Source organism: Euphorbia lathyris, chromosome 9 (genome assembly GCF_963576675.1).
Source record: "Euphorbia lathyris chromosome 9, ddEupLath1.1, whole genome shotgun sequence".
Lineage (NCBI taxonomy): Eukaryota > Viridiplantae > Streptophyta > Magnoliopsida > Malpighiales > Euphorbiaceae > Euphorbia > Euphorbia lathyris.
The window spans coordinates 40,363,769-40,385,403 of NC_088918.1; the positions used below are offsets into that span (position 1 = coordinate 40,363,769).

General features: G+C 36.0%; 1 protein-coding gene across 1 annotated transcript; it reads left to right on the forward strand.

Moving 5' to 3' along the window:
• Positions 1–18,508: 18,508 nt before the first annotated feature.
• On the forward strand, positions 18,509–20,639 carry LOC136205160 (uncharacterized). The gene is made up of 4 exons (XM_065995650.1): positions 18,509–18,698; positions 18,782–18,848; positions 20,125–20,211; positions 20,305–20,639. The coding sequence occupies exons 1-4, from the start codon at positions 18,537–18,539 to the stop codon at positions 20,367–20,369; spliced, it is 381 nt and encodes a 126-aa protein (XP_065851722.1). The 5' UTR covers positions 18,509–18,536; the 3' UTR covers positions 20,370–20,639.
• The last annotated feature ends 996 nt before the right edge of the window (positions 20,640–21,635 follow it).

The following is a 21,635-nucleotide window of genomic DNA, read 5'->3' on the forward strand; positions in this document are numbered from 1 at the left end:
TACCTTCAGCAACAAACTTCTTAGATTCTAAGGCTTCAACCTTTTACGCAAAACAATGTTGGAACTTTGTGCTAGCATCAATCCTTTGTTGGCCAGTTCAGCTTTATCCTTCTCTTGGGTAGCTTCAGATTTTGATGCAGCTAAGACAATTTCCATTTCACTACTCTTCTCTTTCAGAGTATAGATATCGACCCGAAACTTGTTTCTAGCTCTCAAATAGTTATTTACATTTTTGGTTACCAGGCTGTGATCAGCCTGTAATATCTGCAGATTTTAAAAGTGGTTTCAGATAATCTCATGTTTGTCATGGATTACTTGCTCCAAATCCATGACACCTTTCGCTTACTGCAGAGCAAGTTTTTCTTGACGTTTTGCTTCGGCCTCTGTAACGGGGGCAACTTCAACTTCGTTCTTTGCTTCAGCCAGTTTGTTTCTTACTTTGTCCAACCCTTTCAGAGTTTCGGCATTGCTAGAAGTTTGACAGACCATTTCTTCTTGCTGTTTATGGTATTTACGACAAAATTCTGATATTGCTCAACCAATAATGTCGTGGCGGACAAATCCTAAAAACAAGAAAGTATGAGCAAAATTTGAAGAATAAATAAGTAAAGTAAGTGAAAGATGGAGAACATATGACAAATTTGCGCTCCAGGGTTTCTCGACCAGTTGTGTATGCAAATAAATGTTCGAAGAATTTGGCATCATTGATAGATGGGCAATGTCTTCAGTGATGTCGGGGATACACAAAGATAAGCGTTCCCTGAAAAACTTTATGCCATAACTGCAAAACTGAAGGCACGAAGGATTAAAAAGTGTTAAAAGAAAGGATAAATTGTGTGAAAGCAAATCATTTATACCTCCGGGCGATCATATTTCGCGAAGGTATCAAGCATCTGCAAGCTCACTTCATTTGTGACTTTGTTAACGGTCTTTGAGTTTACTCCAGGAGGAATGGAGTACTTTTGGCTTGTTTTTCTTCGAGCTCTATCTTCTTTGTAACCTTTGAATTTCTTTGTTACAGGTTCTTCTAATTCCATCACTTCGATCTCGTCAGGTCTAGGACATTTTTCTGCAAAATGAGAACCTCCGGCTTAGAGGATTTGGGTCCTTCTTAGACGATGGTTATAAATTACTAATTTTTCTATGCTCATCTCTTCTATTCACATCATTTCTTTGGTGTCAGACACATGCGAATCAGAATAAGAAGAGGCACTTTGTACGCCAGAAAGCTTTCTTGTTCGTCTGGCTTTGAGGTTAGTTTGTGCATGCCCTTTTGAGCTTTCACCTTGATCCTTAGGCAATGTTTGAATAGTTTGGACAACTTCCGAAGAAGAGGGTACAGAAAAATATTTGTATGTTTTCTATTGCTTCTTCATCATGGAAATTCAGGGTATCACCAAATTTCAGAGGAGAAGGAGGCATTTCTTTGTTGGAGAGCACTACACCATTTAGTGGAGTTGAAGAGGTGAATGGAAGAGTTTTGGCATCTTCGATAGGAACCAATGGAGGAGGTTTTGAGGCAACATTAGCGATGGAAGAGACTTCGATAGTGAGATTCTCAAAGTTCGGTTGAGCCTCTGGAGTTTGGGTAAGTTGAATTTTGGCAGAAGCATTTGTCTCTTCGACCACACCTTGGCCAACTGAATGGTTTATCGTTGCCTGTGCTGCTGCCTATTCGGCCTGAAACTTTTTAAAGTGAGCTACGATTTGATCACGAAGAGTAGGTATTGATCAGAATCACCTCCATCAAAGAAAAGAAAAAATAAATAAATTATAAGAATGAAAAGAAAGTCACCTTCTACAACGACAAATTGTTTAGATCCTGGATACATGATTCCTTTGGTTGTGCTAAAAATCCCCGGTGTATTTCCTAGTTCGGATCGCTTCTATCATATTTTGATACTTCCAGTGAAGTGTGTACGCACTAATCCTTTCGGGCTCCCACTTCTTCTTCGGGGCTCATCACTCTTTCACGTTTCCATGAGGACTTCAAGGTAGGAGTTTTTTTCCATTTTGTGGCAAAAGGAAATCCTCGAACGTAAGGGTTGTTCGGATTAACTCCATTTAGTTCTACCTAGAACCACTTCGGTTTAAGGTCTTTGACGATTTGAACTTTCTCATGCAAGAAGGGTGATCTTTAGGAGGAAAGCATCCAATAAACCATGTCCTCACTTGACTTCTTTGTGGGACGCTAGAAGCTCCGATATAATGGTCCAGCCAATTCGATGTTTAGATCATCACAAACTTTGTTGAAACTAAGAAATTCCAACCACGCATTTGGAGTAATCTGATAGGGGCACATGGCGAACTCATTCACAACAGCCACTACGCATTTGGATAGAGGAAATCCCATCTCCTAATCTAAATATTGAGTAAAAATGCCTAGTTTTGTTGAGGAGGGGGGAAGAGGAGCCTTCTTATTACTTTGAGGGAGAGAAATGGTCATTCTCCGAAGCTAAGCATGCTCCTCCTTAATTAATCTGAGGCGTGTATCAGTCAGGGTTGATGGTTGATCAGGAACCCTATGATTCATTTTACGAGGTTTCAAAACTTTCTCGGCATTAGCAGATTTGATTGGAGAGTTTTCTTTTGACCAGTTTTTGAAGGTTTGGGAGCCATTTAAATAAACAAAACAGAGGAATAAAGGGAGAAAGGAGGAACAAAAGAATTTAGAAGTTTGTAAAAGCTGAATTCACAAGAGTAGGAAGAAGAAGTTGAGAAATGCCTTTCTTTGGAATTTATAGTAGAAGAAAGATGACGAAACGTCTTCTGTCCTTTGTGATTCCTAGGGTAATCAAAGAGCTCCTTAATGATGAATTTTAACGTGTGACGATTAAGGTGATGCCGCTAATGTCATGCGAGCTTAAAAAGTATTATGTTCATCGAAGAAGAAGCCCTAAAGGACTTTCTAGTGTCTTGTTGGGGACATCTAATACAGTGATAAATAAATGGGCCAAAAACACTTAAGCGACAACTTAAGGCCTGAATCCAGCATTTGGGCCTAAGTTGATCAGGCCCACAAAGAATTAAAAGTGAAAAGACTTAGCAACGAAGGAAGCTTCTTTGGGATCTGCCTAAGTGGACACGTAGACCAATAACTGTTCTGGATCCTAAAAGCATGCTTCCAGCTCCCTCTTAATGCAGAACAAGAGGGAATGTAGCGTCCGAACGCAATAGGGAGCTGTCACGTGTAAAGATACACAAACTTTGTGTAAGTAACTAATCTGCCTATAAATAACTTGGGAATCAGAGCCACAAGTACATAATTCCTAATATTATCTCTCCTATTTGATTGCTTTCAAGTTTATTTCGTACTTCCTCAAGTACCATTTTAACTTAGACATTGGACAGAGTTTGTCAGAATTCCGACCCCATTTCTCATAGGTAAACATTCCTAAAATATATTCCAATCGAAAGAATAATCCTCAAACCCTTGGGAATAAAATAAGATTTTTATTAATAAAGCATCTTATTTTAATAATAAAATCCTAATAAAAGACTAAAAAGTCAAAGAAAATACTAAATAAATACAAAATAATTATTTTCAAACTCAAAACTCATTTCCAGTTTCTTTAAAAGTGGATTTTTGGATTAAGTTTAGTATAAAAAACACTTTCAAAATGGATAAAAAAATTTAGAAAAGACCCAAAAATAGTCACACAACTATGTTCTTTAGGAACCGACTTGAGCTGCTTCTATTCCTCTAAGAAAAGAGCCGTGGTGGATGTGTTCTTCGAGAACAGAGTCTCACGACTCCATTTTGGTGGAGATAATTTTAAAAAATCATATAAAATTGAAAATAAGTTATTGTAACCTCAAATCAACTCACAAAATTCACAAATAAACTGAAATAATAAAAACTAAAATAAAAAGTCAGTTTGTTTCTCATAAATTACTATTGAAGCCTGCCTCTAATGCGATGTGAATCTAATCCGCCAATCCTTCCTGACTCTAAAACATGGATCCAAATAAAGGTGAAAATGGATTAGGTTATTGATTATTAATTAATCAAAACCCTAATTTGAAAATAAAACTTTGAAAAAACACAGAAAATACTACTTTCTCTTTCGCACTCTGAAAAATGTTTTCAAAAAGACTAAATATGATTTTTAGATTTTTTTAAATAATGAAGAATTGTATTAATCAGATAAAAACACAACCGAACAAAGAAACGAGGGGTGGGGGGGGGGTTAATGAACCATTCCCCTCTGTTGCTTGGATTAATTACAGCTCGTGCAAGAGCGTGTGCTGATGAATTGTAAATTCTACGAATAAAATGGACGGAGCAATTTGGGAGATCCTTTAACAAGGAAAGGCAATCCCGTAAAACTAAATAGAAGGGGGACACTATCCCGGGTTATGAAGCAACGCAAGAACGATAACTTGTGCATCTATTTCAATTATCACTTGCTGCCATTCTCGTGTTATGAACCAAACCAGCACCTCACGTAGAGAAAGAGCTTCAGCTAGTGAGGCCTTTTTTATCCCTGCCATTAGACCATTCCTGGCAGCCAGAAACCGCCCTCTCTTGTCCCGTACCATATAGCCAAAGTCGACGTCTCCCTGTTCTGGAAATATAGCAGCATCAATATTGATTTTGATAGAGTTTAACAACAATGGAGCAGGTAGTCGAGACGAACCAGCAGAGGGGGCGGACGTGTCCAGTAGTTGTTGCTATGATGTCTGCCACAATTTCAGAAATTGACAGGCCATTAGAAAGACTTGGGATTCCGAAGCCATGCGGTTATTCCATATGAGATCGTTTCTGTTCTGCCATAGCGACCAACCCACACAGCTGATTATTCTACGATAGGACCCGGCTCAGCAAGTACACACTTCCAAAAATAGGCAAAATTATCAAATTGGGAAGCCCTGTCTCCCAGCAAAAACCTACGCCAAACCCTTCGAGCTACCTCATAACTCACCAACGCGTGAAAACTATCCTCCTCTGCAGACCCGTATAACTGGCATAATGTCGTAACTGCAACCCGACGAGACTGTAATGTAAGCCTTGATGGGAGGCAGTTGGCCAACACGCGTAATAAAAAAATCACGCACCTTAGGTGGGATGGAGATGTGCCATGTTTTGCCCTGTATCATATCCAGATTCATTAAGTTCAGCCGTCCAAATTCACGCATTAACCACCTGTAACCACTTTTGACCGTATACTTCCCTTTTCGCTCCTCAAACCAGTACCATGTATCAGCTTATAGATGTCGGCTTAATGGAACTTGCGTGATGAGGCGTTGGTCCTGCATAGATAGTATTCTGCTGATTAAATTCCAGTGCCACACACGCCCACCCTCCTCCATCAAATCCGAAACTTGTTCCACCTCCAACCCGGTGACCCGCTGACTTTCAATAAGCGGATCCATGCTATCAGGCAGTCATGGATCATTCCAAATTCGAGTAGAAGTGCATGTCCCTATTATCCTACGAGAGACAGAAACAATAAGATGTTGCACGATAAGTATGCTTTACCAAATGTAGCTCAGATTAGACGGAATAGAAACCTCCAAAAACGAGCAATCTGGGTAATAGAATGCTTTTAATACACGAGCCAAAAGAGATTGGGGATTAGATAGAAGATTCCATCCCTGTTTTCCTAGGAGGGCAATGTTAAACTATCTTATTTTCCTGAATCCCATTCCTCCAAACTTCTTCGGGTAGCAGAGCATGTCCCACGACTTCCAGTGAATACTTTGCTTACCATGATCATTCGAGCCCCACCAAAAGGAGTTCACCGCCTTCTCAATGCTAGAGCACAGTAATTCTGGTAGGAGAAAAAGACTCATTGCATAAGAGGGAATGGCCTGCAAAATAGATTTAATCATTACTCCCTTCTCGCCCGAGAGAGAAATCTTGACTTCCAACTGTGAATACATCTCCTTACCGCATCCTCAACATACTCGAATACTTCTGTTTTACTTTTTCCCAGGATAGATGGCAAATCGAGATATTTGTCTGGGAGGGCTACAACTGTAACCCCAAGAGCAATGCTGGTAGCGGCGCATACCTCAGTAGGGCAATGCCGACTGAATGATATAGAGGATTTTGAGAAATTAATTTGTTGTCCTGAAGCTGCTTCATAATCAGCCAAACATTGCTTTACAACCATGGATTCATCAACGGTGGCCTTGAAGAAAAAATAAGAATCATCCGTGAAAAATAAATGTGAGATAGGGGGAGCTAATGGAGCTATCCGACAACCATGTATAATTCCATGTTCTTCAAGTTTAGCTCGAGAAAGTGAGAGCTCTTCCGCACAAATTATAAATAAATATGGAGAAATTGGATCCCCCTGTCTGAGACCTCTCTGCGGGATAATAGGGACTACAGCGTGACCACCATTAATCATTGTACATTGACCCTTGCACACACACTGCATTATCAGATTCACCGAGGCATAAGCAAAACCCAATTTTAGCATCATGCATCTCATAAATTCCCACTCAATTCTGTTATAGGCCTTTGACATATCAAGCTTTAGGGTCGTCATGCCAGATTTACGGTTGGATTTCTTGTGCAGATAATGATTAACCTCATATGCTAAGATAACACTATCAGAAATAAGTCTACCAAGAATGAAAGCACTCTGAGATGGTGAAATTATAAGGTCCAGTACATCCTTGAGTCTATTGACCAGAATTTTACTAATTACCTTGTAAATCACATTGCAGAGAGCAATGGGTCGTATGTTTGAGACACTCTCCGGTTTAGATTTCTTCGGGATCAATACTAATAAAACTTCTGGCTATAAAATTTTGGAAAATAAGTAATAAAATTTTATCCTTGTTTCTATATCCAGAAACATAAAAGAAAAAAAAAGTCGCATAAACTGAAATTAAAGAGACATTAACAAATTAACTGACAGTTATTTACATATTTTCATCTCATTTGATGTTAATATTTGATAGAAGGACTAAACCATTAAAAGTGAAAAATATTTAAAGATCTTACAATTAAATAGTGGATTGATTAATAAGTTATGAAAAACTATAGAGACTAAATAATTGTTTACCCATATAAATAAATTTATTTTTATATTTTTTTAATATTTAATTGAGATTTGGTCGGTTTCGGTTAACCGTAGTTTTTGGAATAAAGAAACCATAACCGTAACCATTAACCATTATTTTTAAAATTAAAAACCGTACACTAGTCCATCGGTTTCGGTTAACCTTATTTTCAGTTTGGTTTCGGTTTGGTTTTTCGATTTTTTAGTTATTCAGATTTTTGTGTGCACCCCTACCGGCAGTTCCAACTAATAGTACTCATGAGAGATGGCAGACCGACTGCGGGGCCACCTTACATTTTGTTGAAGTTTCCTTCATTGTGCTGCTTAGAGTACTCATATCCCACTCCATTCCGCTTTTGGACTTCGAACCTTGACTTTTCTCCTTGGTCTCCCCCTTCTCTTGACGTCTGCGTTTCACATTATTGATCAGTAATTCCTCTTCTATCGAGCTAGCATCCAGCGTAGTTATCTTCACTGAAACAGAACAAGGAGCAGCTGAATCACTAGACGGGAGAGAAGCCTAATTCAGATCACCTGGCATGGCCTGGTGTGCGGACGGATGGTCAGTATCAGTAGGAGCACCCAAGACTGAATTCTGTCGAGTGGCTGGCGGGACAGACAATAACCATTTTGATGTAGCAGGAGCAGATAGACGGTGTGGGAGAGCACAAAGCATTATGCTATAAGGGCGCTCAACTTGTTCCGGAGACGGATGATCTAGCAAGGCCGTACAATATTTATCTGTGTGACCAATCAAGCCATAGAAGAAATAGAAAGTAGACAGTCATTCGTACCGAAACTGTATCCACGAGGACTCCCCTGCGGCTTTACCGATTTTCATTTTACACTTCAAAGGGCGAAGAACACTGATGTTAATCCAGATCCACATATAATCATGAATATCTCTTGTAAAATTATTAGAATTAAAAGCCTCTCTAAATTTGTGTCCATTGGGAAGGTGAATTAATACTTTATTTATAGAACCGTGGCAGCTTTAATTGTTTCCGAACCTCGGTACGATTTTTAATCGTTTTTATTGTTATTTTTTTTACCCTCTCCCCATTCATATCAGGATGTGCATCTAAAAGATTGATGCTTAACACCTAAATCATAATAAAGTGGAAACGACTATATGTAAAATGAATATATTAGTTGTTGGAAGGTTCCAAGCAGCACGCAATTATTTTTCTGTATAAAATTTGGATATGTTGATGCATTGGATTTAACAAGAGATTTTTTTGATCCTGAAGGCAGTTACTGAGTTAGGAGTTTTATCCTAGAAACAGTAGACTGTTTGGGACTCGAAGACAAGTGCTCAGTTAAGAGTTTTATCCTACACACTATAGATGTTTTTAGTGATATAAATAGGTCCACCGTACGAGCTTATAATCCCTTGTAACACTTGAAATCCAAACACCTATTCAGGGGATTACATCTCAATCGACAGGCAATTGATAGAGATGTAAAGACCAACAAAGGTTGAGTTAGATAATAGCGCCATGGATCTAATGATGAACTAATTGGGTCGTTTGCAATATGAGAATCATGTTGTTGGTCCCGTGTAACTTAATATGATTAGTTCCAAGGGGGGGGGGGGGGTTAGGAACTAATATAACTTTTTCGCTTAATAATGCTGACTTAATTGAATGTTTGATAATTTAACTCAACTTTAGGTTAGCAAGGCTGAGTGAAGTGTGAGACAACTTTAATCAGATGCTGACTAGAGCTGTTTCAATTGTGAGTTGGGAAATAACACTTTAGATCAGCTTCCAACTCAGCACTCTGATTACTCAGCGTCGGCTTGTACAAATTATATACTGAGTAATTTAAGCAAGCAACACATACATATATATATCAAGAGAAAGGGTTAGAGATTACTCAGCAGTCTTATCCTGGTTCGGCCTCACCGCCTACGTCCAGTCCCCAGAATCCCTCCGAGCTTTTTCAATCCACTACTGAGCTCTTTAAAGGTAGAGCACAAACCGTTTACAATAGCAACTGAGTATGCAAGAGTACCGTCCTCTATTCGTCTACTCGATCCTATCAACCACTGAGCGCTATAACCAAACACTCAGATTTTCTCTACCACTGAGTACTAAAACCGAGTACTCAGCTTCACTCTTCTAACCTTTACAATTGATACAAGATTGTTCTCTCAAAACGAAGAACACTTTAGATGAATACAAATTCACTCTAGACTTTTACACAATGATTGGAAATTTGGTGTAAGAACTTGCTTTCTTTTCAGACAGCTTCTATTTTGGATTTTCACTCTTGTGAAGATTTGCTTTTCTGTCTGTATTTGCTTGTATGTGTCGTAAGGATCCAAGTGATGAACTTGACCTTTTATAGTGAATTCTGAAGCTTCAAATCATTTGAATTCCGACATATCCGTTGGGAGTAACGGTCTTCTTTCGTCATTGAATGGTCAGCATTCAGAATCGCAGGCCAATCCTGTCTTCTGATTTTCGCAGGAGCCAGGCTTTGCTAGATTCGTCTTCTTACGGCAGGTTCGTCTTCTAGCTCTAGGTTTATCTTCTTGCCAAACGCCAGACGGTCCATGCATCTCGAAAAGATCCTTGATCGCATTTTCGAGACTTCTGATTTGTTGCAGAGATCTGTCGGGCCTTGTCTTTTAGTAAACGAATCATTGGCGCTGACTTGTTCATTTACTCAGCTTGACTTAGCGGCATCTTGATCATTGCTCAGCTTGACTCCGTAGCTTTGCCTTCAAGCTTTTATGAAGAAGACATTTCTTTAGCAACGCTGAGTTGTATTCCACTCAGCTTCTGCTGTGTGATTAGCTTATGCTGACTTCGTTCTGTCTTTCTTTCATGAACTTTTAGTTCCTGTTCTCGTTAGTAAACTTACTCAACATTGAACAAACTCATTAGTACAATTAAATCAAAGCACTTAAATTTAATTATTTAATCATGGGATTAACTTAAATAATTTTGTCAAATCAAAATAATGTAGAAAGGTGTTTTAACACATGTTAGATCAACAGGGATTAAGAACTTGCCTAGTTGGTACTAGTGCGAGTTGGAGACTGTTGGTGTAATCGAATCAACCTTATAGAGTATTCGAGATTAGTGATTTATTAATGTTTGACGGGTTGAGGACCTAGACAAGGAAAACCGTGAGGCAATAAGATATTATTGTAAAACATCCATAATCTGTTATCTCCTTGGAAACAACTGTCAACTAAAGACAAGTATGTGGTTTGGCTGTTGATGGTGTTTGTCACATCCGTATCTAAAATATTTTGTTTTTCGGAATAGATTTTAAATATATATTATTAGATTTAATTTAATTTTTTTAAGTGTATATTAAAAACTTTGGATAAGTTTTATGAGGGGTTATAAATAAGGAGGGCTAAAATCAATATTTTTCAATTATTTACCTTATATCTACATAAAACATATACATTATATCTATATTTGATCTTGACTAAATAATAATAATAATATTATTATATATTTTGTAAAGATATTGTTAATAAGTAAATAATTCTTTATTATCATAATTATTATTATATATTTTGCAAAGATATTGTTAATAATTATATTCTTTATTTAAAAAAAGTATTATTTATACATGAAGTAGGACTCCACGTGTCCTACACCATGATACACTACGCCAAACCCCCTTCAAACGACGGTTAAAAACCGTCGTCCCGCGAGATATAAATCTGTCACAGGGCTCGCTGCCGTCAATTACACCTTCAGACGACGGTTAGGTTCTGTCATTTAAAGATACTATACATGACATCAGCCTAGTTTCGTACTGTCATATGAACATTGTTATGATGCATCTTTTTATTTATTAACGTCACTTTTAATGTCATCACATGACATACTAATAATTAAAAATGTGAAGTCGCTATATGGGAAATTGGCATATTGGTATTCGCGGTGACAGTTTTTATAATAATTTCTGTCGTAGTAACTTGTATCAGATGACATAGATCTTAATCAATCATATCAAGAGATTTGTTTTAGATGACATATTATTTTAATTTAATGTCTTTTTATTGTCGTTTAGATGATATTTTTTTAAACGTAAATGTCACTCCTTGCCTTCTTCTTCGAATGATTCTGGAAATGAACAATAATTATCAAATGAACAAGAATTTCTGTATATCAATGATTTTAATTTTACTGGAGATTAATGCTCATAATCTGGTTACATTTGAACTACACAAAATAACTGAATGAATGTAGGGTAAAAAAAAATATAAGCAATTAATGTACATCTCCAAATCTGTATATATAGTTAGAGGCGTGGTGGTGTTGATTGGAAAGCCAAATCCAACTTGAACTGAAACATATCTAAGTCATCATCTCCTAGAATCCCCAAAGTGTTGGTATCTGCAAAACCAATTGATGATGCTCATTAATTACACACCGTATACAGATAGACCTAATTAATCTCAATTTACCAATTCTCCATTCTGAGACCCTTCACTTACCCACCCATATTATAAATAGGAAGCGTTTACCAATTCTCAATAGTCACCTAGGGCAACGTAACACTATACTTACAGATTGTTATTTCGAGCATGAATAGAAGGAACCTCTATCGTAATGTTGAGTTTCAGATTGACCAACTCCGATATGAGGCACCTAGGTGGCTTATCAATATACATGGTCCTGACCGGCAGTAATGGACTACCGTGGTGAATGGCCCTCCAAATACCCCTTATGAAGGAGGTGTATTCATAGTCCAAATGGACTTCCCTGTCGATTTCCCCTCCACACCTCCAGTTGTAAGAACATGCATAAACTTGTTAACACACATAAATCAGTTCATATCTTTGTAAATACACTCATGATATTACTATTGTTCGCAGGTAATATTCAGGACCAACATTTACCATCCTAATATCGGTCCCTTGGGGCATGTTTCTATGCCCCAGCTACTTGATCGCCCTGCCCATAGTATTGCCACGGTAAGATGTAAATCTATGTATTTTTTACCCGTAAATTTATCTATTCATGTTTGGGGTCTAGTTTATCTACTCATGTTTGGGGTCTAATTTAATTTATCTGTGCATTTTATAGCTGCTGTGGAATATTTATGGACTACTGGTAGAGCCCTTCATTGAGGGGCCATTTCCTGGCCGAGAGCGAATTGCTGAACGATACATCAGCAACAGGGCAGGTTATGTAGCAACTGCCAGGAGATGGACTGAAGAGCATGCAATGGATATATGATGTGCAAATAGCAAGCAAGGGGAGCATTATGATGTGACGTGCGAATAGCGTACAAGGGCGGGCGTGATGTGTGAATAGCAAGGAAATTTGGATGCTGGGCAACCATTGAGTTAGATGGTGTCGACTACTGGATAGGCATAAAGCCAATCTTGAAGAACAGAATGATTACTGATTACAAATGTACTTGGTAATCAATCTGATCTTTAATGTTGGCTCCATGCCCCTCCAGTATTCGACGCCATTTAACTCTGATGGTTCCCCATCATCCCGATATCCTTGTTTACCATTTGCACATTCTTGAAGCAAGGAGATTTTGATGCTAAAGAAACACTGGAGCTAGATGGTGTGGACTACTGGATGGGCATAGAGCCAATCTTGAAGAACAGAATGATTACTGATTACAAATGTACTTGGTAATCAATCTGATCTTCAATGTTGGCTCCATGCCCCTCCAGTACTCCACTCCATCCATCCAGCTCCAATGTTTCTTTAGCATCAAAATCTCCTTTCTAATCGCGCATCACGCCTCCCCGTTGTACGCTATTCGCACGTCACATCATAATGCCCCCCTTGCACGCTATCCTTTTTTGATAGGCAATACAAAGTAGACAACTTATTCAAGTAGACATATATATGTATATTCAAGTGGATGATAACATGCTATAACAAAGTAGTCAACTTATTCGTTTATGTCTATTAAATTGAATCAATTCTACTTCCTAACACATAACATGCTAAATTGATATGAAACATATGTCTATTCTTGAATCAGTTACTTTATAAACAGAACATAAAACAAGCCAACATATGTCTCATCAGCATAACTCATGTTAAAATAGAAAAGAATCAGGCAAGTTCATCATTTTCAGCTTTAAGAGTATGCATGATCAGCTACCTTCCTAAACATAATATCAAGTTCATAACTTATGCTGATAGCATCGAAAACCCATCAACATCCTGAATGGTTTCAATCAGATAACAAGCCAAGTGGAAGGTATATTGTAAACTTATCTCATCATCATCCTGAATGGTTTCATAACATTTTCAGCTTTAAGAGTATGCCTAACATGTTATAACAAATAGACAACTTATTCGTGCATATCTAAAACTTGTTCTCATAGCATCATAAAGCCACCACTACGTACCTGCCACTTGGATTGTACAGTTCATGATGAAGTTAGCATGGTGATGAAGTGTATGATACTGTCACCACAAGCTTAGACATAAACTTGTGTTGTTAGAATCATACAACTTCATCACCATGTTAAACACTTTTCCATAAGCATAACAAGCCAAGTGACATGATACATAGTAATGGAGATTTAGGAGTATGCCTAACATGCTATAACAAATAGACAACTTATTAAAGTGAACATGCTATAACAAACATACAACTTATTCCTTACTTATCATCATAGGTCATGTTCAAATAAAAAAGAGAATGGTGATATCAATTAGCCTAAATTTACCTTTTAATACATGCTTCATACATGCTCAATGACCCTTTTACAATGTTCCTCTAATACTTGATGCATGATTAATAAGCTACATGCCCAAATGAACAATCGTACACATACTCATACAGAACCTCAAACATAAACATCAACAGAACATCATACATAAACATGTTTCATACACATACACATACTCAATCACTTCTAGCAGTATAACTCATAGGTGTAAGAGTAGTGCCAATCACAATGAACATTCAAAGCTTTAGAGTATGCCTAATCAGCCACATGCTCAATGACCCTTTTACAATGTTCCTCTAATACTTGATGCATGATTAATAAGCTACATGCCCAAATGAACAATCGTACACATACTCATACAAAACCTCAAACATAAACATCAACAGAACATCATACATAAACATGTTTCATACACATACACATACTCAATCACTTCTAGCAGTATAACTCATAGGTGTAAGAGTAGTGCCAATCTCAAAGAACATTCAAAGCTTTAGAGTATGCCTAATCAGCCACATGCTCAATGACCCTTTTACAATGTTCCTCTAATACTTGATGCATGATTAATAAGCTACATGCCCAAATGAATAATCGTACACATACTCATACAGAACCTCAAACATAAACATCAACAGAACATCATACATAAACATGTTTCATACACATACTCAATCACTTCTAGCAGTATAACTCATAGGTGTAAGAGTAGTGCCAATCTCAAAGAACATTCAAAGGTTTAGAGTATGCCTAATCAGGCACATGCTTAATGATCATTCATACATGAACTCTATGAGTCCTAGGTTCCAAAACAGTACATCAAACAATATATATACTAAATCAGGCTAGTTTCCTAAATCAATGAGTTCTAGGTTCCAAAACAGTACATCAAACATACACAAGCACTTCTAAAGGCATGACCAATCAGTTCAAACCAACTTAACATTAATATATATTCAGTAAGTTAAAGAAATCTCCCCATATGCTAAAGGCATGAACCGATTGACAATCTCTTCAGTCAGCCTTCGCATGTAGCATTCTTACTATCCCTGCAAATATTATGTTCAAATAAAAAGAAATCAGAACATCTTCAGCAACCGACAATGTATTACCCTAGGTTAAAAAAGATAATGACCCAAGAAATTTATCGGTGAATCTAACAATGAATACAATAAATCAGTATCTAAGCGAGAGATCTAACCCTTTAAATCATAGCTTTGAAAATCAATAGATCCTTATTCCAGCTGCTGAAATCGACATACACAAAAGTAAATTGGATGAGGAAAAGAGAGAGTAAGGAACAATGCCAATCAATAGATACTTACCAGTACCGTGTTTATAGCTCACCCAGTGATTGCATGTCCAAATCAGCCATGGCGATAGAGAGGGATGAGAGGGATGAAGCTCTTGCGTAACCTAAAATGGGGTTTGGGATTAGAGAGAGGGTTTATATATCAGCTGAAAATTTCAGTCAAACAAGAGCGCCTAAAATTTGGGGATTGACCGCGTAAGTGAAATTTCATTTGCCGCTTTTTTGTTTTCGGCAAACAACATTCATTTATTATAAGTGTCATCTGTTGAGTAAGTGAAATTTAACGAAAACGCGCGTTTTCTTTGGATGACAGGATTATGTAATCGTAATGTCATCTAAGAATCGAGCGCATTTTTATTTCGCTTTCAGATGACATACAGTTAAAATACTGTCACGAAAAATATTCAGACGACACGAAAACAAATGTCTGTCATGTATCTTGTGTCATGTGAAAGGGAAAATGGCATAGTGATACACATAATTGTTCGTCTTTCAGACTGTTAGAAGTTCATTATACTATTTTCTATTCATACCCGATGCCGTTTAGGGCTGGGTATGACAGTGTTTCACTGGCTCATGGAAATTATATGTCAGCAAGGGCTTATAAAACAATAAGCACTAGATCGATCCGCTATGAGAACATCAATGTGATATGTGTTTCTCATGTAATACTCATAGATGAGTCCTTAGACCTGAAGTCACCACGGGCCTAGATGAGACACAATAGCTTAGATCATTTGCCTAACAGGCTTATGAGTAGGTGCCAAGTATGGGTTGGTTAGGCATGCTCTAAATCATGCTTAGAAACCATGAGTGGAGTGCGAGGATTGTTACTCTCATACAGGAGAGGAGATATCGTCAGCCACCTGTTTAGTAAGACTGAAAAGTATGTGGACACACCCTCATGAGGCAATCATAGTTATTGCTCATTTGATCTTAGCATTTCACTTAGAGATCAAGGCATGTCTGAGCACTAAATAAGGGTGAAAAGACCATGCCTCATGCTAGACTTGATCTTAAATAGTAGGGATCACCTTGAGGTTACTATTAGGTTTTTGATCTTTTTGATTTGAGATATTTATCTAATTTGGATTGTCATAATGACTTGCTAGAGTCCGCTTATAACTAATGGGATGAAAGTATGTTTCAGACCCCCTACCAGGATTAGATAGACCTACAATATCGCACGCTTGAAATGCACATTCAAGATAGCTTAGAATATATATAATAGTTATATACATTCAAACACTAATATATCAGTGATGAATCAGGCGTGAGTGAACTAGAGATTAATTGGATTAAAATCCAATTCAATTCAAGTCCAGTAAATAAATATCATAGGAGAATTATCTGATAGGAGAATTATGTGATTTATATTTCAATTGGTTGAAATATAAATCACATAATAATATATTTATAATATAAATATAATTTATTATAATATTAAATATTATAAATATCTAAATCAAACATTATTGTTTCGGTCAAAAATAAAATTTGATTTTATTTGATATGACAACACCTAATATAATATATATATATATATATATATATATATAATTATGATATTGGATATTACAATTAGATATACATTTAATTAATTATAATTAGTTATTATTATATATTTAGAGAAATTTTAATAATCTTATTAAATTAATTAAAAGAAAGAGATTTTATTTCATTGAAAATAAGAGTTAGAAAAATTCGACAAAAAAATTCCTCATCCTTGTCCTAATTAAATTAATATTTAAATGAATTTTTATTTTATTTTAATTAATAAATTAATTAAATTAATTTCTAATTGGTTGAAACAAATAATTACGAAATTGAAATAGTTTTAATTTCTTCACCTAAATATAAATAAAAAATAAAAAGTTTTATTTCTATTTTTAATCATTATTCAATCCTAACCATACACTAACATTTTCTATGGGGGAAAAGGACAAATCCTAGCCACTATCTTTAAGTAAGACCTCGAGTGGTCAGATTCTACGATGAATCAAAGGAGTGCTAGCACACTTACAATCTAACTGGGAGACTTTTGACATGTATGAGGGTAGAGGGAATTGCTCTTAGTGATCCTTAATCTTGTTTCAGAGACTTTTGTAGACTCGTTCTTCGGTGAAAGGTAAAGTATTCTTGCCATTACTTGCTGCATGAGATCCTAGGGATCAGGTTTTGTTAAAATATTTTATTCCACATCGTTTTGACAGTATAAAAACCCAACAAAGCAACAAATACAAAGTAAGACAAAAAAATCTTAAAAAATGGCAAAAAACTAAAGATTTAAAATAAAGACATATGCAACTAGCGGCAGAGCCAAGAACCACACATGGAGGTCTATCTTAACCCTTTAATCAGTGGTAGAGCCAATTTTATGGAGTTGAGATGCAATTTTCTAAAGTCTAGTAGATGCAATTTTTTAAAGTTTAGTTTGTAAAGATCGAAGAAGATCCATTTCGCTTTCTCGTCCAACCTACAAAAAACAAAAAAAAAATGCATTGCCCCGCACGAGATTCGATGGAAGTAAAGATTTGACATAACATGTAGACAAATGACTTGCTATAATCGATTGTTACATAAGGAGTCCTATAGGTTTGCTTTGTTAGTCAAGAAAATCTTCTTATATTAGTGTTTTCTTAGCCCACCAAGTGTAGAGCTGGATCTTCATTACTTTCATCTCATGGAAAAGAGAAGATTAAAAGCGATGAGCGAGAAAGCATAGTGTAGGCACAATCCTAATAGAATAGAACATGTCGACACACGACATGAGAGATACATTAGAAATGGTTCTCACTCTTTCCAGTGAAATAAGGTGGCTTGATTATAAAAACAATTTAGCATCCAACACGCCAAAATTTCATTGTTTTTTTGTGTTTTGGATCTAAAAATTAAAAGAGTCAAACCTCAAATGAGTAGACATTTTTAATTTTTTATAAGTTAAACGCTAATTTCTTAAAAACACATTATAAGGTCCATATCTTTTGCCAATATTAACTCTTTGATCTCTTTGTCTATTTTTTTAGACTTTTAACCATTATATTTGGCATAAAAAGACAGACGTAACATAACAGAGTAACATGATCATTTTGTATTATACTATGGTTGTACTAAACGTTAAGATATATTCGGTTAAAATTCTAAAAAAATAGACAAAAGGACTAAAGGATTAATATTAGGAAAACATAGAAATTTTATAATGTTAATATTAGACTATTATGTAAAAAGTAGAGGACTAATAAATTATTTACCCCAAATATATTAATATACCAATATTAGAGGTGTTATGGAGCTGGCGTCCGGGGCTCAACCCGACCCTCAGCTAGCTCGGCCTCTAAACACTAACACTTCTCCACCCACAAAAAAAAAAAAAAGTTAGCTTCCCGATTTTAGCCGGAAGTAACGAGCCCAACGCAGTTACACCATGTAAAATGGGCCGTTTTCGAGGCCAAGCCTAAATTTGTAATTCAAAATGTATAAAATGTATTAGGGTTTGGCTGCAGAGGAAGGAAAGAAAGAGATGGCGAAGTTCAATGTGGTGCAGAAGAAGAGAAGAGAATGTGTGCGACAGAGAAAGAGAGCAATCCACGGAGATCCTGTCAGTGGAAAACTCAAGAGCAGGACTCAGCCTCTATCTGTCTCAGGAAAGCGGCAGCGCAAGCTCCTCAAGAAATGGCGCAGAGTATATACCTAATCTCTTATCTTTGATAATTTTTTATATTATTAGTTGTTGAAAAGGGTTTTTGATGAGTCAATTGCGTACAGGAGCAGAAAGAGGCTATAGAGAAGGGTCTTGTTTCCATGGAGGATGTGGAGATGGCTGCTGCTCAAGGTTTATTTTCCTCGCCTGCCTTCTATCTCCCATTTTTATGCTATTATAATTTTCATACTAGTAATCTATATGCTTAATTTAGTTTAATTATTCTTTATATATGTAGAATTTAGAAGGCACCAAAAACTACATGAAATTATTTGATAACTTATCTGATTATCTACAATTTGTTTTTAGGATGCAATATTTGATGACTAAACTTATTTGAGCTACTGGCTTCTTATAAAGTCCTTTGAGGGAATTCTGGGAATAATTTTTGGGATTTTCAGTGCTCAAAGGGGTCTTGTCACCATTGGTTGTGGTCAAAACAATATTTTTTTACTGTACTTTTCTAAATACTTTGATTTTGTAAGATTTTTCCTTTGAACATCGATTTTGTTAATTCCACTCGCTGGATGTACTATTTAATGGACAAAATTTTGATTTTCTATATATTGAATGTAGAGTTCATCATGCCCGTATTAAGATGTACATTTTAATTAAAATTAGAGTGTTAAATTTCATCAAATCAAAGTTCAAGGGTTGAAGTTCAAATTTGAACAAGTACAGGGCCAGAAATATCCATTGCAGTAGAGTGCTTTAAGTATTGCTTAATTAAACATTCTTCAATGGAAGAGGAAGAGAGGCGTACTTTTTGGTTGCAATCAAAAGGATTATGAAATATATCTAGAAATTCTTAAGGGGAATATGCACTTCATTGGATTGTATTTTCGTGCTTTGGAGCTCTTTGTTCTGTTGACTACTCGACAATCACAGCTAAGATTCAACTAGTACAACTTCAAGCTGCTTTGTAACCATTTATTGTTGGCTCTTTTTCCTTCCTGGGGTAAATTACACCTGTGCCCTCTAACTTAGGATTGTTCACAATTTAGCCCTGCAACTTTATTTTCTAACTTAAAAGTACTCAAATCAAAACTTATTAAACTGTAACAGAAGATCCTATTTTAATAGAATCTGTCAAAACACCTAGAGTTTTGCTACTTTGCTCATATATTTGACCTATTTATAATCCTCGTCCTCATAAAATAAATACCTATGTTAATACCAGAATATATATTAGGTGGTAAACTGCATTTCACTTGATTTAATGTTGACATAAATCATAAATTGATCAACTATGTGTTTGAAGTTGTCCTGGTCAGCAAATTATTAGTCATTTTGAACTTGTGTCAAAAATGGATTTCCTGTTTCATTCCAATGAAGTTGAGTTGAGAGAACAAAACTATGCATGCATTTTGTATTTGGATGTAGTGCTGAGGCATGTTAATTTACTCAGGTGAAGGGTCTTCAAAAAATGGCAAGAAAACACCAACGAAGTTTAATATGAAGAAGGGCCTAAAGCTGAAGCACATGAAGCGCAATGGTACTCCTGTCAACTCCTGAGTTGTCGAGTTACTTTTATGCTGTTGTATATCTGTAAAATGTATGTTAATGTTTTATGCGCTGTACATTATAGGTAAGCAAAAAGGGAAAAAATCAAAGGCAGCTACTGAAGCTCCAGAGGATGCAATGGTAGAATGATATTGTGGTGTTGGAGAGGCAAACACATGGGGATTGAAGAGTCTTTTCTCTTGTAGTGTTGTTTTTGTTTTTTATTTTTGATTGGGATGGATGGACGGACAAGGGAGGGAGGGAGTTAAAAAGTTGAATGGAATCTGTAATGTTGGAAAACAATGGATGTAAAAGATGAATGGAATCTGTAATGTTGGAAAACAGTGGATGTAAGTACACATAGGTAGGGGTGTCACTCAAATTTGAGTTTTTAAAAGAAAAAAACTCATTTTCTGTTAAGATTCATTATATTGTATGGATGCTGAATCTGTTTTTACCTGATAACTATAGGTTTAAATTTGTAATTTATCCTTTCAAATAATTAAATAATATTTGAAGTTTAAATGAAACCAAATTTAGGCTTGTAAGCAGGGTGGCATTCCGTGTTCCTGTTGTAGACAAGAATCAGAATTTTCAAAAAAAGTTCCCGTGCATAGAGATGCTATTCTCGCTCCGCGATTCTCCATGTTAGAATTAACTTTAACTTCTGCCATTCTCCATGTTAGAATTAACTTCACCTAAAATTAAGTTAAGAAATAGGCTTAATACATCATTTGCTCCTGAATTTGTCCAAAAAAAACCTTTAAAAAACTTGTCAAAAAAGGTTGATTGGCCTTTTTGAACTTTTAAAGTGTCCTGATAGTTTCATCAACTTGCATAAAATGTTCAGTTAGCCCGCTGAACTTGTATAAAATGTAATCAATTGATTTTCAGTTGCAAAAAAGTAAATTAAATGTGGATGATATATTCCACGTATCTTAGAATATTATTACATAATTCAAAAATAGATTAAAAAATCAAAAATAGATTAAAAAAGAAGTTATTACTTGCTCAACTATAAAACTTGTCTTCTCTAATATTACTTTTTTTAAAGACGCGTGCAATAATTTTTTTCGTATTTAACTTTTTTGTTGCAACCTAGTGATCAATTAATTACATTTTACGCAAATTCAGAGGGCTAACTGAATATTTTATGTGAGTTGAGGAAGCTATCAGAATAGTTTGAAAATTCAGGGAGCTAATTAAATTTTTTGGGAAAGTTCAGGGACAAATGATGTATTAAGCCTAAGAATATGGAAAAATTTATAAAACTTATCCAAATAGAAAAGTCCATTTGAGCACATGTTACCAAAAGTATATATATATATATATATATATATATATATCCATTATCTTCTCCAATTTTGACCTTTAAGGTAATTCTTTTTAAGCGCACTCAAACTATTCTATGATAGT